At 41.0% G+C, this 17,491-nt stretch overlaps 1 protein-coding gene across 1 annotated transcript in view; it reads right to left on the bottom strand.

The window, feature by feature from the left end:
- MYOF (myoferlin) overlaps window positions 1–17,491 on the bottom strand; it is a 172,208-nt gene that overhangs the window by 40,746 nt on the left and 113,971 nt on the right. The window contains exons 25-35 of the mRNA XM_043926912.1: window positions 16,460–16,591; window positions 14,411–14,574; window positions 11,791–11,905; window positions 10,124–10,229; window positions 8,570–8,715; window positions 6,009–6,182; window positions 4,927–5,035; window positions 3,533–3,610; window positions 883–1,064; window positions 631–789; window positions 406–504 (exon numbers count right to left, since the gene is read on the bottom strand). Coding sequence (XP_043782847.1) covers window positions 406–504; window positions 631–789; window positions 883–1,064; window positions 3,533–3,610; window positions 4,927–5,035; window positions 6,009–6,182; window positions 8,570–8,715; window positions 10,124–10,229; window positions 11,791–11,905; window positions 14,411–14,574; window positions 16,460–16,591 — 1,464 coding nt within the window. The remainder of the gene's footprint in view (window positions 1–405; window positions 505–630; window positions 790–882; window positions 1,065–3,532; window positions 3,611–4,926; window positions 5,036–6,008; window positions 6,183–8,569; window positions 8,716–10,123; window positions 10,230–11,790; window positions 11,906–14,410; window positions 14,575–16,459; window positions 16,592–17,491) is intronic.

The raw sequence follows: 17,491 nt of genomic DNA on the forward strand, positions 1-17,491 counted from the left end.
GGTTCCCTCCGCCTGTATCTGCTCAGACTGTCTGACACATCACCATTTCCCATTCTTCCCATCCTTCCTTCCACCTCCCCCTCAGGTCCCCTTTTCTCAGCACACACAGACATGCTGCTAGAGTCCATCTCCTCTCTCCCAGTTCTCCAGTTGACCTGGGAAACTTAGAACTCCACTGGCTCCCAGTAAATGGGAATTCTAAATTCCCTCAGCAATATTGGGATTGACTTGTTTTTATTGATGAGTATTCTATTTTCCATGAATATTTCTGTTTTGTGGACAAATTCTAAAGGAAGTTAGAGACAGCAAGAGAAGACACAGCAAGGTTCCATTCCTATACAAAAGATTCCAGTTGGGTGGCCACATCCATTTGATCTGACCAATAAAACAGAGCAAGCAGCATACCTCAATAGCAGTGAGCTGAACCACAGGCCTGATGCCCTGGGGGACCATGTACAGATTTGGTGCCCTCTGTGAGGGAAGAATGGGAAGGTTGGAGCCATCCTGTGAAACAAACACGGAAAAGTCAATGCCTCCCTTTGGTTCAAGTAAACAGTGCCTGAAGTTGTTAACAAGTGCTTTAATTGGCCACTCTGAAAAAAAATGTATGAGTGAGAACTCAGTAAGTACCTTGTGCCTCAGGATCAACTCTGCAGTTACAAGGACATCCCCACAGGTTTTGTCTCCATTCATCACTGGGTACCAGAGAAGTTTGGGAGTGATGTCCATTTCTGAGTCTAGTTTCACCAGAGGAGAGCACATACTTCGTCCTAAAAATTCATCTTTGCCCTAGAGAAACAAGCAATCCTGAAATTCTCTGACAAACATCCTTATAAATCTCCATCATTCCCTACGTCATCTTAGAAATGCTAAATTACCTACCACTTGGTCATTGTCAAAAAGTTCTATGATAACCTTGGGTGGGTTCTGTAGGATGGTTTGGGGTTCCCCATAAATTTCAATTTCATCGAATATAATCGTTTGGTCCCATGTGGGATTCAGAGTTGAGTGGATGATCTCAGTGGTTTTACTTCGATGAAGGAAGGAGACATGAGCATATGGATCTAAAACAGAAGAGAGTAACAGTGGGCCATGGCTGAAGTCTGAAACCATAAAACTCTTTGAAGAAAACATAGGGGTAGGCTCCTTGACACTGACTTGGCCATGGTTTTTTAATTTGACACAACAAAGGCAACAAAAGCAAAAATAAACAAATGGAATTACCTCAAACTAAAAAGGTTTCCGTGCAGCAAGGTGAATCACCAACAAAATGAAAGGCAAACTATAGATGAATGAAGAAAAAATATCTATCTATATAGGCAGATACATACATACAATAACATATAATTCAGCCTGAAAAAAGAAGGAAATTCTGCCGTTTCTGACAACATGCATGAACCTGGAGGGCTTAAGTGAAATAAGCCAGACACAGAAAGACAAATACTACAGGGTATCATTTATATGTGAAACAAACAAACAAAAAGTCTTAACTTAGAGAAACAGAGAGGACAATGATGGTCCCAGTGGTGGCCGGGGGCAGGGGAAATGATGTGAATTAAGGAGTATAAACTTCACCTGCAAGATGAGTAAGGTCTGAGGATCCAATGGATAACATGACGACTACAGTTAACACTTTTCATATAATTGAAATCTGCTAAGAAAGTACAACTTAAGTGTTTGCACCAACTCACAAAACGTAAATTTGAGAGACGATGAATACGTTCACTCAACTGTGGGAATCCTTTCACAAGTTGTACATATGTCAAATCATCACGTTGTTCACTTTAAACTTTATCAACTATACCTCAGTACTGCTGAAAACAGCTCAGAAAAAAAAAAAAAAAGTAATCCACTCCTCCTTTATGCTTAATAATTTCACCAAACCTTTTTACAACTGCTTGGGAGCTGACCTATCTGAGCAATAGCCTGCTGTCTAACTTGAAGCTTTTGCACAAGCTGAAAGGATGCCTGGCTTTTAGCATTGCGGCATCTTATGAATGGGATTCGTTACTTTTACCCTGGTGGTATATCTTCTGTTTCAAACTGCAAGGCATGTGCTTCGAGTTTTATGCAACTTTAGTCAAGAAATTAACTTTGACTTGCAATGATTGAGTGCCCCCTGGTGGTGAATATTCAAAAATGTCTTCAAAAACCATTCTGGAGTGGTATTAGAGATTACCTTACATCTGCTTTAATTTTTCAGAAAAGGAAACCATTCACAAATGTTGGTTAATGTTAGTGCTCGGAACACACCTCATAACTGATGTGAGCATGCCAGAGTGTCAGGCAACTGGTCCTAGAGCTGGTTCCATAAGGGACACTCTGCTGGCCTGCAGGTCCTGAAGTGGAATGCTCCTCCTATAGCTCTGGGAAATTAAAAGATGCTTGCTCCTTGGAAGAAAAGCTATGACAAACCTAGGCAGAGTATTAAAAAGCAGAGACATCCCTTTTCTTACAAAGGTCCCTATTATAGTCAAAGCTATGGTTTTTCAAGTAGTCATGTACAGATATCAGCATTGGACGATAAAAGAAGGCTGAGCACTGAAGAATTGATGCTTTCTAATTGTGGTGCTGGAGAAGACTCTTAAGAGTCCCTTGGGCAGCAAGGAAATCAAACCAGTCAATCCTAAAGGAAATTAACCCTGAATATTCATTGGAAGGACTGATGTTGAAGGTGAAGCCATCTGATGTGAAGAGCCGACTCACTGGAAAAGACCCTGATGCTGGGAAGGATTGAGGGCAGGAGGAGAAGGGGGCAACAGACCATGAGATGGCTGGGTGGCATCATCAACACAATGAACATGAGTTTGAGCAAACTCCAGGAGATAGTGAAGGATAGGGAAGCCGGGCGTGCTGCAGTCTATGAGGTCACAAAAAGTTGGACACGACACTAGCCCAGGAAGCCCAGGAACTAGTTATGGTCCCACCAGCAACAGCACACAAATTCCCAAGTAGCAGGTACCCAGAACCTTCCGCTGAGAACCAGTCCAAAGGTAGCAAAACTAGAGGGGGTATAAGTGGTGAGGGGTAATGAAGTCTCATGGTTTGTTGGTCCTGGAAATTTGGGGAGCAGGCAGCAGAGGAGGTCAAGATGGACTCCAAAGTAGGGAAATGGGTGAACTGGTGGTAATCATTTTGTCAACTTAGAGAGCTACAAAAAATATTTATATATACATAAATGTGCTGACTTACCAACCAACCCAAGAGTTCTGGGATAAAAAGAGAGCTGTAAGTATAAACAAGAGAGCAGAAACTACTTTTCTTCTTGGTGTTTTTCATCACTTAATCCCTTAATGATTATTAGTATTACAAGATCACATATCTTCTCCGGCACTCAGCAACTGTGCTCGACAGACTCGGCCATTGTCTAATGACTGAGCCATTGACTTCATGCATATCAAACTACTTACACTCAATAAGGAAAAGCTTTTTGTTGTTGTGCGAAATAACTCAAAGCATCCACTTGATGAAAAGTAGAATCAAGCTAGCCTGCTGTGTAATAACATGTGAGATGGAGTCTTTTTTCCTTTACCTGAAAAGCTATCCTTGTCTAGAGCCATGAGGTTTCTGGCTTGATAGATATAGCAGCGCAGGTGGTAAACATAGACTCCTAAAAAGAACAGGATGGAGGTTACTTGTAAGAAACAGAACACTGTAAACTGCTATTTTTCTATTGGACATAACATATATTTCAGATAAATGGGTTACCCAAATCCATTTCCCCACAATTTATATTGTATGTACAGAAGGTATACAGCAGTGATGATGTGTCTTCCAAGTGTTTCCTGCAAAATGAAGCATTGTAAAAATGCTACAGGAAGTTCATTGCAAGTGTATCAATCAGGAGAGCATACTCCTGGTATAAACTACCTGGATTTAGGGTACTGTTTGTCATTGCTGACCTTTAAAATGACACTGGGTCTATAGGAGTTACTGAAATAGGGCTTTCTATACCATTTCAGCACCAGATCCAGGAAACAGTTATCTGTTAAGTTTTTCTTTGATATTTCAAAGACGTTATACTTTATTATTTTAATACATAAACGACCCTCCCCACTACACTGCTACCCCACCCTGCCCCTGCAAACACACATAATTTGAGAAGCAGTAGAGACTGTGATTCACTGCACAAATTCTGGGCTTCTCTGGTGGCTCAGACAGTAAAGAATCTGCCTGCAATACAGGAGACCCAGGTTCAATCCCTGGGTTGGGAAGATTCCCTGGAGAAGGGAAGGGCTACCCACTCCAGTATTCTTGCCTGGAGAATTCCATGGACAGAGGAACCTGGGCGGCTACAGTCCATGGGATTCCAAAGAGTCAGACAGGACTGAGTGACTAACACTTTCAGAGTATTGATTCACAACACAAATGCTAGGAACCAGACTACTTCAGTTCAAATTTTATCTCTAGTGCCTACAAGCTACAAAATCTTGGTCAAATAATTTAATCTTTCTGTACTTTATTTCTTCCTGTGAAATTGGGAACGATAATGGTACCTCCCTTCTAGGGGTGTTATAAAAATTAAATGAGATAATATATGCAAAGTACCTGGCAATGCTAAGACTAATATGAGTATTTGCTATTATTATTACAGAGTAGGTCTGCTTCATTCCAAAATTCCTGAAGGTTATCACTAAAACCAACCTTAACTTTTTGAACTTTTTCGGTAATTAAAATAATCTTTGGAGGGCTCTTGATAGAATGAGTAAATATCAGACAGGTTATGTTAAGATTAACTATTTGACTATCCTCTACCCCAAATATAGTTATTAAAACTGTATTTTAAAAAATCACATTCATGATATGATGAAAATGCAAGTCACATTTACATAAAAGGGTTTTTTAAAAATCACATTTGGTGATTCATAGTTATCCTCAGATAAAAGTCATAGAAGTGAAATTCACAAATACACATTTAAAACTTACTGTCAAAATTACAGGAAACAATGGGAGTGTTTGCTCCAAATACAGTGGTGGCACTGTGCTTCTGTTTTTCTACGCTCTTTTCCTCTCCATCCTCCGTAGTGTCTGCGCCCTAAAATAAGAGGCAGGAAAACCAATTAGTAATGCCTAAAAATGAAGAGGTAAGAATTAGAAACAAATGGAATTTTAAGAGTTTTATTAATCTAATCATTCCATTTTTAAAAATGAATGAAGCCCAGCATAGTGACAGAGTGGGAAGCTAGAACCAGCCTTTCTATCTCAAGACCAGGTTTACCAAACCCTACCCCTTGGGGGTGGAGGGGTGGGGAAAGAAAAGTGAAAGTCTCTCAGTCCGATTCTTTGTGACCCCATGGACTGTACAGTCCATGGACTTTTCCAGACCAGAATACTGGAGGGATCGAACCCAGGTCTCCAGCATTACAGATGAATTCTTTATCATCTGAGCCACCAGGGAAGCTCTGGGGGGTGGGGGGAGGAAAGCATAAAAGATACATAAGTGTATTAGGAGGAAGGGAGGAAGAAAAAGTGGTGGAGGAAGAACAAAGAAAGGTTAGTATGTAGAAATATAAAAATAGGTTGTGTCCAAACACAAGTTTCCAAAAATGTCATTTTCTTAATTCATTCCTTCTACCATTCTGCTTTTGTCCTCCCTGCCTTTCTATTGTGCTTCCGTGTGAATTGTTCTCTGATTTTGTGAGCCATCCTTCTGTTTTCCTTCCCCTCACACCTGTATATTTAACTTTCTTGGCTTGTTGAACAGTTGTAGTTTCCAGAGTATGACCCAAAGAACCTAAGCTTGGAATGTTAATAGATGTCACCCACAGCAAAGACTTTGGAACAGATACACTTGAAGAAAAGGCTAGGTGAACCAATATTAAACGGGCTTCTTAGAACCTTCCACGTGTCAATGGTCTATTTATTCTACATTGCTGAGCACCTATGATGTGTGGCTTTCTACCAACTTGGGTGCAGTCTTACAGTAGTGGAGTCGGTGGCCTTTTATCCAACATGCATGTGTCTTCCCTCTGTGAATATAATTTGAATTTTGGCCATTAATTACTTACAAGGGCCCCTTCAAGTTTAAAGATGGCAGCTGCACCATGCGTTTCTGAAGGAGCCATTTTTCTCCTCCAGCGTCTGCGGCGAAAGGTATCTGAACTACGCTGTTTCCAGTGAAATTTCCAGCCAATTAGAGAAGCGTATTCCCAGCCCTCCCGGTCTTCAAATTCTGCCATGGCCTAAAACAGAGGTAAAACATTTAATGATAATCATCACCATAACAATGTTCCTTATATTGATAAAGCAGTTTACGTGATCAATCAACAAATACGTATCAAAAATCTACTCTGGGCCAAAGCACTGTGCTAGAAGCCAGGGTACAACAGAGAACAAAATAGACAGGCTCAGGACTTCCCTGGTGGTCCAGTGGTTAAGAATCTGCCTTGCAATGCAGAGGATGTGGGTTTGATCCCTGGTTGGGGAACTAGGATCCCACATGCTGCAGAGCAACTGAGCCTGTGTGCCCTTGTGTGCTACAACAGAAGATCCTGCATGATACAACTAAGAGCTGACACAGCCAAGTAAATAAATAAAATACTAAAAAAATAATAGAAAGGTTTTCTGCCCTTGCAGAGGTGATGGTGGGGATGCAAAGAGGACAGCAGCAACTGAAGTGAAATGAGATTTTGCCAAGGTGATGGTTGTACCATCAGGAGGAGCCCTTTATTTAGGCTTGGTAGCAGGGATGGGGTGGGGCATGAGGTCAGGGGTAAATCAAATGGATTCTTTTGCAAATTGTTTTCTATTTTCTCACTTCACTAGCTCATAAGCACACTGCTATTGTGATATAGTTTGGAAAACATTATTATCTCCACTTTACATATGGAGGGAAGAAATGATGCCACCGTCCCCAGGGCCTAAGTGTTTAAGATAAAAACTTCTATAGCTAATAAATAAATCAGGGTATATACTACTTCTAGAATAACTACTATAATGACTAAAGTAGCTTTTATCATAAAAACTATTTCTATTTAATTATCTCAGTTTTCAATGTTTTCTTCAATTCATTCAGCAAATACAAGTGCCTACCATGCAGCACTGGGTTAAGAGCTGAGGAAGCAGTGAAGAAAGAGATAGGGTCCTTGCTCTCCTGTAGCTGACATTTCAGTGGTTAGAAATTTTACATAAATATCTTAAAAGTATGACTAGATTTAGTAGATGTAAAATAATACCGAATAATATTTATGATGTCAGAAATAAGAGCTTCACGTAGGTTATTAATATAGGGGCTATTTTTTTCAACTCTGAATAAACAGAAAATCCAGGTCAAGAATGATCTTGTAATTAACCCTCTAGCAGCATTACTAGTGGCACTGAAATATTTCATGAAGCCAGGAGTGAGGCATGCTGGGGAATGTGATCAAAGTGTCTCGACAATACTCTTTGGTAGAACTGGGCCATGCGTCCGGTCTTCTGACTTATCGCTCAGTGACCTTTCCACCTCACCTTGGTACTCTCATGTGGAAGAAGGGAGTCAAAGTGCCTCTAGAAACTTCTCACTCCATCAAGATAGGGCTGATTGCAAAACAAATATTCATTCATCAGCTCATTCATTCTACTCCATTATTTATTAGGAACAGGTCCTGCGCTAGCCGAAAAGATATGATAAGATGAGAAGGGTTCCATCTTTGGAAGCACAGAAGAACTGAGAAGCTCACTGGCTAAAAAAAGCCACTTCATCACATCTACTGTAAGTCAGGCACTTTGTGGAATAGAAAGAGTTCCTATTTAGAATAAACTTAGCCTGAGTTCACTCTATCACTTACTAGACATGGGGTGGTGGTTTAGTTGCTGAGTCGTGTCTGACTCTTGTGAACACGTGGACTATAGCCTGCCAGGCTCCTTTGTCCATTGGATTTCCCAGGCAAGAATACTGGAGTGGGTTGCTATTTCCTTCTCCAGGGGCTCTTTCCTGACCCTGGAATTGAACCTGGGTCTCCTGCATTGCAGGCAGATTCTTTACCAGCTGAGCTATGTGGGTAGCCTAAAGCAAATCCATTTAACCTCAGTGAGGACTGTCTGTAAAATGAGGATGAAACACAGATTTTGTGGATTGGAGATGATATATATTCAGTGCTTACCATCATAGAAGGCACACAAAACATACCAGTTACTATTGTTATTAGTATTATTGTTCCACTCAATTTGTTATTATTCCATTTAAGCGTATAACACCATAATTAGATGCATGATATTATACCCATTTTGCAGATGAGAAAGGAGACGAAGCCAGGATTTGAATCCTTAGATGTCTTGTTCAAAGTCTTGAGCTACTGCCACTACTATAATATGCTATCAAAATAATTTCTCCGTCTATCAGTGCCTCTTGAGTGGTTCTCATTATTTAGCCTGCTTCAAAATCACCTGGAAGACTTAGTTGTTGAAACATAGAATGCTGGGCTTACCCCCAGAGTTCCTCAATCAGTAGGTTAGAGGTGGGGGCACACTTTTAGAACCCTTGAGCAGGGTCTTGGGCAAATGGTTTCTGTAGAAACAGCCGGATTTACTGTGGTTCTGAGTGATCCAGAAGATAGAGCCACCCGCTCCCTCACACTGCTCCTCTTACCCTTGCGGTACTTGAAGTGGATTGTGTTAAATCTTTCTTGCGTTTTCGGACCAGCCTTCGGCGTCTATGAGTATGATACATTTTTTCTGCTGCGACCCAGGATCTGGGTTTATTATCAGGAGGAATGGTAATCCCATACTCCCAGCCTGGAACAGAGTTGATGAATGGTTATCCAAAAGAGATGCACTTGCCAGACTGCCAAATAAAGTTTGGCAATAAAGTTAAACAAAGTTCCATGAAACACTCAGTCCCTCTCTGTGCCCCTCCCAACATTCTCCAGTGTCCTGACTGAATGCCACTGCTCCTTCCACTCTTGTGCAATCCGCCAAACAGAATACAGCCCGATTCCCCTGGATTCTTCAAGAAGCTTCCTTTGTGGCCATGGGGTTCACCTCCATGTTTATACTTTCCATCATTCATGGAAATTGGATGCATCTAAGAATAAAGTGGGGCTTCCCAGGAGGCTCAGTAGTAAAGAATGAGGAATGTCTCCAATGCAAGGAGACAGAGGAGATGCAGGTTTGACCCCTGGGTTGGGAAGATCCCTGGAGGAGGGCATGACAACCCACTCCAATATTCTTGCCTGGAGAATCCCAAGGACAGAGGAGCCTGGTGGGCTACAGTCCCTGGGGTTGCAAAGAGTCAGACATGACTGAGCATGCACTCACACAAGAATAAAGCCCACTGTGAGAGGCATTTGGGAACAGTGATAAAGGGCATGGCCTGTGTAGTAACAGACTGGGTTCAAATCCCAGCATCACCTCGTATGGGCTGTTTACTTCAAAAGTTTCTTGCAAGTTGGTAAACCTGCTGGGGGCCAAATGTGCTCAGCATAAAGGTAAAATATACCTTTTTCAAAAGAATTAATCAAAATAATGCAAGCAAAGCACGAGGACCATGATCAGCACACAGTTTGCACTCCAACAACTATTATTAGAAGGGCCGGTGTGTGCATCCAGATGAAGAAACATATAACCTATTTGAAATCTTCCTTATCAATGGTAGTTCTTTCTGTGTAGTAGTCCTTCAAAAGAAATTCAAAAATCAAATTTTCTCTTTGGACAATTCTAAATGTTTTAGTTCCATTTAATGTTAGATTTCTAGCCATAGAAAAGGATAAGCATCATTACCAGAAGCTATGTCAATAATCTGCCTTACTGCTGAATAGGATGACTTTTAAGGCATTCTGCAGTTCTTCTTTCCAAGGTGGGGGGCTCCTGAGTTAGTGTGAGCTTCCCAGGGAGGGTATGGCATGGTTAGAATAGAGAAACTCGAAACTCCAATCCCCTCCCAAATTCTCACTGGATCCCTGGCATCTCGAAGTCCAGTTACCCGGGAGCCCGTCACCTTGTATCTTGAGAGCCTACCACCCTGCTCTTGTCCAAGCACCTGTTTCTCTCCCAGATTCTGCATCTAAATAGTCACAGGTAACATCACCTGACCCCCTGCTTGTCTTAGACCAGAAGACGGGAGACTCTTCCCTCCCAAGGAAACTTGACTCTAACCAAGGCATTGCTGGAGAGCCCTGGTCAGGTAATAGGTCTGAAATATTACCTCTCTCATCCACTGCACGATTAATGTCATAGACCCATGCATCATCCTCCCATTCCCAGCCTGGAGGGCAAGTGAGCTCGCTTGGTGATGCTGCTTTATCGCCGTTCTTTACAAAAAACAAATGAACAAACAAAAACAACAAATAAAGAGAAAGAAGCCACAGTGTTAAATAAGAGGCAAATGTGAGATAGCATTCCTCACACCTAACTATAGATTCACATGCTAATTTGATACCTTCATAGGCAATCTTTTCAGAAAAATTCCTAATCTACACACAATTGCCAAACAGTAACTAGTTGTTAAAAGAATACTTTCTGTTTCTACTATTAAGGCATATGTTATGTTAAACCACGGGAAACTGTTTTTTGTAGGTTAAAAATGGCCAAAGATCAGCAATTTCATATGGTTCAACTTAATATTATGAAATGATGCAACTCTTATGAGGGGTTATATTGCAAATAACCCATCAGAGATGGACAGAGCATGAAAAGTAGGTGTTTTTAAATATGGGGTAATGCTATAGGAAGCTGTAGATGCTAATCATGTAAGACTGAGCAAAGTTTATGTGAAAATATTGACAAGTTCTGTATTAAAACTGAAAAAGAAGTACGTAGTAAATGAAATAAAGGAGATAAACACAAAAATAGCTTCACTTTAAGACTGTGAAAATTGACAACAGGAGACCATCTATTCATGTACTGACAAAGATGTTAAAGTGGGATGGTGTGTGTCTAGAAAAAAAAGTCCTCTCTTCTGTTGTTGGAAATATAAATTTGTACAGCCTCTTTGAAAGTGATTTGCCAATATTTGTCAAAATTTTATATGTACTGAAACCTTGACCAAGCCAGGGACCTCTTCTACAGGCAAACTTTCCAAAGTAAATAAGAATGTATGTAGGACGTTCATTGTCACGTTACTTATAAAAACCAAAGACTATTAAAAAAACAAACAAACACCTAAATGTCAAAGAGAGGATCAGTTAAATTATAGAGGGGTGCATATAATCAAACATTCTAAAGAAATTTTTTTAAAAACTCAAGATGTCCAAGATACATTATCTGAAAAATACAAGTTGTGGAACTGTGCCTGTGACACAATTCTATTCAGGTAGGTAAAAAAAGAAGTTATTGTATAGGAACAGAAAACTGCCATCAGTGGTTCAATGGTTATCTCAGAGCGGGGGATATGGATCAGGGAGAATAATTACTTTTCATTTCCTTTTATGCTGTTTGACTATTCTAAAGACATGAAAATTCGATTTATGATTTTAAAAGCTAGTTACATAATATAGTAAAAAACAAACAAACAAAAAAACTGCACAACCCAGACTTTGAAAGTGAAAGTCGCTCAGTCATATCTGACTCTTTGCAACGCCATTGACTATACAGTCCATGGAATTCTCCAGGCCAGAATACTGGAGTGGGTAGACTTTCCCTTCTCCAGGGAATCTTCCCAACCCAGGGACCAAACCCAGGTCTCGGTGTCCCAATACCTAGTTAAAATAGGCTCCATGTATTTTCTATAGGAAATAATTATGGTTGTGCTTTGGAGGCGTAAGTTATAAAGGAAAGACTGTTCGGAGCATGAGATGGGGCAGAAGAGCCGGGGAGCCCCGCCTTGTGCCTGGGGATGGTTTCTTGGAGCTGACCCAGGAGAGGCGCTCTCACCGCATCCGTGTAGGTGTCCTCCGCCGGCTTCCACTCGCCCCCGGGGTAGCGACTCTCATTCTGGTACACTTCATCTGTGAACTCTGTGTGACCCGCATCCGCCTCGGTCAGCAAGCTGTGGGGGAAGAGGCTCGTGTTACCAAAGGAGAAACCTTACCAAAGGTGGTCACTGACCACCCCAGCTATTTCCAATGGCCGGAAAATATCTACACCCCTGGGGTGGCCCCCTGTTCCTTCCCTACCCTTACCCTATTGGGTTCCCCACTGCAAACTCCTTTTTGTACTAATAGCTTTTGACATTCCTTTGAAGAAGGGCGGCTGGAACAAGGAGACCTAAATTACAGAGAACGTCTCAAATTAGCAGCGTTGCTCCTGCTCAGTAATTAGGGTGGGGACTGGGAAAACTGACGTTGTGGGCAGCTTCTTCTAGGGACCTGGCTTCCGTTTCTGGGTCAGGTCAGGGCCCTTCAGCTTTTTCTCAGCCTGACTCTTGGCTAGCAGTTCAAAAGAACAGAGTCATCTTCCCTCTTTCCTCCTGTTTTAAAAATGGAATGGAGACGGTCTCATGGGCCAAGTGTGGAAACCTTTCACCCCGGGTTTGCTTGGTCTAGGTAACACAAACTGAAGGGAGGGGTTTACATTTTCTGGATCATTCCTTGGTAGGAATGGCAGCCAAACCAGGTCATTTTAGACTCTATGGTCTATTTGGCCAGTTGAGAAATCTATATTGCCTCCCTGTCATGCCAACTTTCCTCCTGGATTTGGAACAACCCACAGAGGAAAGTACAGAGATTCCAACTTTGGCTTAAGTTTTCTGCCAGGTATCTGCTCAACTGAGGTTTCTTTTTTCCTTTTACTGTCTCTACACATCATTTCCCTGCTGTATCCTCCCCTAGAATCAAGTGCTGGAGGGAAATCAGAAAACAAAAAGTTCCCATCCTTTGTATAAGTTGGGCTTCTCCATCGCTTCTCTGACTGTTGCTTCTAGGGTCCCATCCATCTCTGACAGGCTCTGATGTTGAGCTTTTCCAGTTCCAGTTCCCCTGGCCTTTTCCAGTCCTCACTAACCTTCCTTCCTTCCTTCTAATTCAAATCCCATTTCCTTTCTTCTCACCAGCAACCCCAATGCTACCCAAAAAAGGCCGTCTTAGGTTAACAGTGAAAGTGGAAGTCCCTCAGTCGTGTCTGACTCTTTGCGACCCCATGGACAATACAGTTCATGGAATTCTCCAGGCCAGAATACTGGAGTGGGTAGCCTTTCTCTTCTCCAAGAGATCTTCCCAACCCAGGGTTTGAACCCAGGTCTCCCACATTGCAGGAAGACTCTTTACCAGCTGAGCCACAGGGGAAGCCCGTCATGGGTTAAAAGTAATTGTACACAAATACTTAACAGACAAGACCCAGCACACGTCTTTCCCTCCTTCCCTAATCCTGTGTGCTTATAGGAAGCAAGTGTGGACAGAAAGAACAAACTCTAGCTTGAGGTCTTCAACTCCAACTTCACAAGCTTGTTTCCTCCAAAAGTAAGTAGGCTGTCCTGAGGTGGAAAGAAGAGGGTGTTCTGGCTCCAAAGCTTTTGGCAACACTCAGAAGCCACCCTTTGGTTTCCTCCAGACTGCAGGGGACACATACTTGCCCCCTCTAGTGTTTCTTTCTTTTGAATAATAGCCTTTGAGATGTAACTCATATACCATACAACTCATCCATTTAAAGTGGGCCATCTATTTTCTGCAGACCTTCCAGCATATTGGTTTAGAACTGCTTTTGGCACCCAGGCTAGACTTGGCTTCCAGCCCTGTCTATATCACTCAGCCACAGTTTGTATGCCTTTGGACAAGTGACTAAGTCTCTCCATATCTGTTTCATCTTTAAAGTGGAAATAACACTGTTTTTTTGTTGGGAACTTTTTGTTGGGAGATCATTCTTTGTGTGTGTCTTGCATTTCTAAACATAGGCTCCACAACTTTTGTTACAAACTATCTTTTCAAGATGTTTATATGAGGAACAACCTCAAAAGACACAGTGTTTCTCTCCAGAGCAAAGCGGCAGCATGCTTACTACACATTATAAATGATTTGGGTGCCCTGAGCTCAGGATTCCTGTTACATAATCCTCTTCATGTACAAGTGTCATCTGGCCCTTTTTTGTCGCCCTCTAGGAATTGGGGCTCAGAGAATGAGAGCAAATATTGATACTCTGGTACTGCTGTTTGCAGTGAGTCTTTTCTCTCTGCTTTGGGAGTCTAAAGTCTCCTGCCAACATCCACGAAATTGTGGCAGGTGACCTAGATAGCTTGCAAGGAAGATAAAAAAATCTCAGGCTCTTCATGATTTTTGTAGGATTGCAATCCAGATTTTTTTTAAAAATGACACATTGCTTGACACATTCACATGTAATACATTCTCAGTTATGTTGGTACCAAGTGCTTTTTAATACTTTTTGTTTTATTATGAAACATTGATGACATCATTCAAGCTTCTATGAGTTTCTGTGGACTTACTTCTGCTCAGCAAGTGTTATATAAATTTGATCAAGAATGATGATGGAGAAGATTCATTTAGCAGTTTCTCAGGAAAGACCCCATTTACCATCCTTTTTTCTCAGAAAATGGAAAACTTACCTTCTTTCAGGATCAACTATCCAGTCTCCTTCCCATTCCCAGCCTTTTGGAGGCAAAAAGAATTCCCTCTTGAGTTTTATTTTTCCCGTGACATCGGAAAATTTATGACGACCCACTAATCCGGAAGTGCCCCATTTTCCAAACATGAGGGCTTGATTTTCATACTATTAAAAAGAAATTGGAGAAACATAATCAGTGAGCAAGAAATAAAGCCAACATATAAATTTTCAGGTCCATCTAGGACTTAGGCTAAACAATGAGGAAAAGTGAAAAAGCTTTATATTCAGAAGGTATGGACCTAAGTTGGACTATTACTGATTATGCAACCTTGGGTAAATCATTCATCTTTCTAAGACTCAGTGTCCTCATCTGTAAACTGAGGATAATACTCCCTTTCTCATAGGATTGTTCTGAAGTTCAAACGTACAAATGATTGTGAAAGTGCTTTGTAAACATCGATATATCATGCTAGTTGTTTCCACCATTATTTTGAATGGCTCCAAATAGTTCTCTGAACCTAATCTTTTAGATATCTACAAAAGTCCTCAATTTATGAACATGTAGTCTTCTAAAAGTTTATTTACAAGTTGGCTGCCTAGAACATGGGGCACATTTCCCCACAGAAACAATATTAGGATTAATGGTACATTTTCTAGGCAGCACAAAGGACCCATCTGAAACATGAAGGTCCTTTAGTACCCAGCCTCTATGTGGTCACAAAGCTCTGAGCCTTCATTGCTTCTCGAGTATGGTGAGTAGGCCAAGACCTTTCTGGAAGCAGGTTTTGTGGCAATGGCAGACCCAGGTTTATAGAGCATTCCTTTCTAAGTTAGAATTTATAAATCTATAATCTGGTCAGTTTTGCACTATGTAAACCATATAGAGGGTTGAGATTTGCCAGTGTTGAGAGTCTCTGGGTCCAAGCTGACATCTCCATTTGTCTGCTGATGAGCTTACTGAGAACATGATTTATATAAGTAGCTGGGGACTTTTTGGCTAAAGGAGGATGAAAGACATTTGAGTAGGGGCCTGGTGAGGGACCTGGTTCGATTCCTGGGTCAGGAAGATCCTCTGGAGAAGGGATAGGCTACCCATTCCAGTATTCTTGGGCTTCTCTTGTGGCTAGCTGGTAAAGAATCTGCCTGCAATGCAGGAAACCTGGGTTCAATCTCTGGGTTGGGAAGATCCCCTGGAGAAGGGAAAGGCTACCCACTCCACTATCCTGGCCTGGAGAATTCCATGGACTGCATAGTCCATGGGGTCGCAGAGTTGGACATGACTGAGCGACTTTCACTTTCATTTTCAGGATCCTACTATGTGCCAGGTAAAGAAAAGCAAAACTAAAAGATGCCATGGGTTTTCTTGCCCAGCAAGAAGATCAGAGCTACAATCCTGAACCAGCAGTCAGGTATAGGATAGCAGAAACACAATTACGATTTAGCTAGAATAAAGATAGTCTTCTCCTCAATTATTTGAGCATGAAGGCCCATCTGTAAAAGAATGGAACTCATCTGAAAATTGTCAGAAGACATCCATTGACTATATCTAACACATTTATATCAATAAGCACTTTGAATAAAAGAAATACAACTAACTCTACTTTTAGATGTAACAGTTTGTAAAAATTGTTTTCAAGGGTTTAACTCTAATGAGACTTTGGATAAACTAAGTGGATTTGTAACCCAGTGAAGGATTTACAAATTATCTCTTACTGTTTTAAAAGTATTCAGGCAGCATTTTCTTTGCCCCTGGGCAAACCCCTCTGAGGAATGAGTCTTCTATGTTTTAAAGACTATGTGGCAGAAAACAACCACTCCAGACCCCAAGCAGGCGTCTCAAGGTTGGCACCTCTCAAACATTCTTCACTCCTGGAGTGCTTGTGTGTAGGTCACACTGGGGGTGTCCCGACAAAGACCCCCAGTTAATCATTCCCAACCCGCTTAGTGAAGGGCCGTTGGATGGAATTTTAGTTAGCGATTATGCTGGTGGTTGATTTGACATAATAACATAATGGTGCTCCCCCCAAAAAAGGAAAAGATAATGATGTACCATTTCAGCAAAGACGGTGAATGTTCCTTCTGCAAAGCTATTGAACTTCTTCTCAACAGCACTTAAACCCAACCAGATGTTCACACGCAACTCCACAGGCACCTTTGGTCCGTTGTTTTTCTCTTGTGGATACTGTGAGATGTATAATAACATGAGCTGTTATGCCAAGCACAGCACAGACTATGATATTCAGCTGAAAACAAAAGTAGACTGAACATCTAATCATTGTTTTCAACAGTCTAATTTTGTTTGTGCAGCTAAAATATTTCCAAATGACCCTTCTACAAAGATCAAAATAATAACTAAATCAGGAACACCTGGGTGCCCCTGAGATCTTTCCAGGAGGCTCATGAGGTCAAAATTATTTTCCTAATAGTACTAGGATGCTACTTGTTTTTTTCACTGTATTGACATTTGCACTGATGGTTAAAAAAAAAAAAAAAAAAAAAAGCAAGCATGGATAAGACTCCAAGCTCTGTAGTGGGAATCAAGGCAGCAACACCAAACTGCACTGGTAGTAATAGTTTTCTTCATCACTCCCAGTGAAAAAAAACAAAATGCCAGTTTCACCAACGAATTCCTTTGATAAAGCAGTAAAAATGGCTAATCCTAAATCATGATACCCAAATACATGTCTTTTTAATATTTTATATGATGAAATTCTGCTGTGTATTTGTATATGTTTTGAGAAAAGATTCTGATGCAATCAAGCTGTGAACTGAACTAGACTTTTTTTTTTAATGGAATATCTTTTATTTCTCAAACAGCAATTGGCTGCCCAATATGGTTATTCATACTTGGATATGGGGCAGATGTTTTCTTGAACATAAACAAGTGAGCTTGTCATTTCAAGAACAATAAGTGACTGTATTTTGTCGCCAATGATAAAATTCAAGGTTTCAAGTTAACAATTAGAATTTTGGAAAGTTTGTTTCTGCCTTAGTGGGTGAACCTGATAGTGTCCCAATACATAAGAGCTTTTATTATAAGTGATATTAATGTGACTTTTTATTGTATGATGAAACATGTCAA

This window comes from Cervus elaphus, chromosome 15 (assembly GCF_910594005.1).
Source record: "Cervus elaphus chromosome 15, mCerEla1.1, whole genome shotgun sequence".
Classification (NCBI taxonomy): domain Eukaryota; kingdom Metazoa; phylum Chordata; class Mammalia; order Artiodactyla; family Cervidae; genus Cervus; species Cervus elaphus.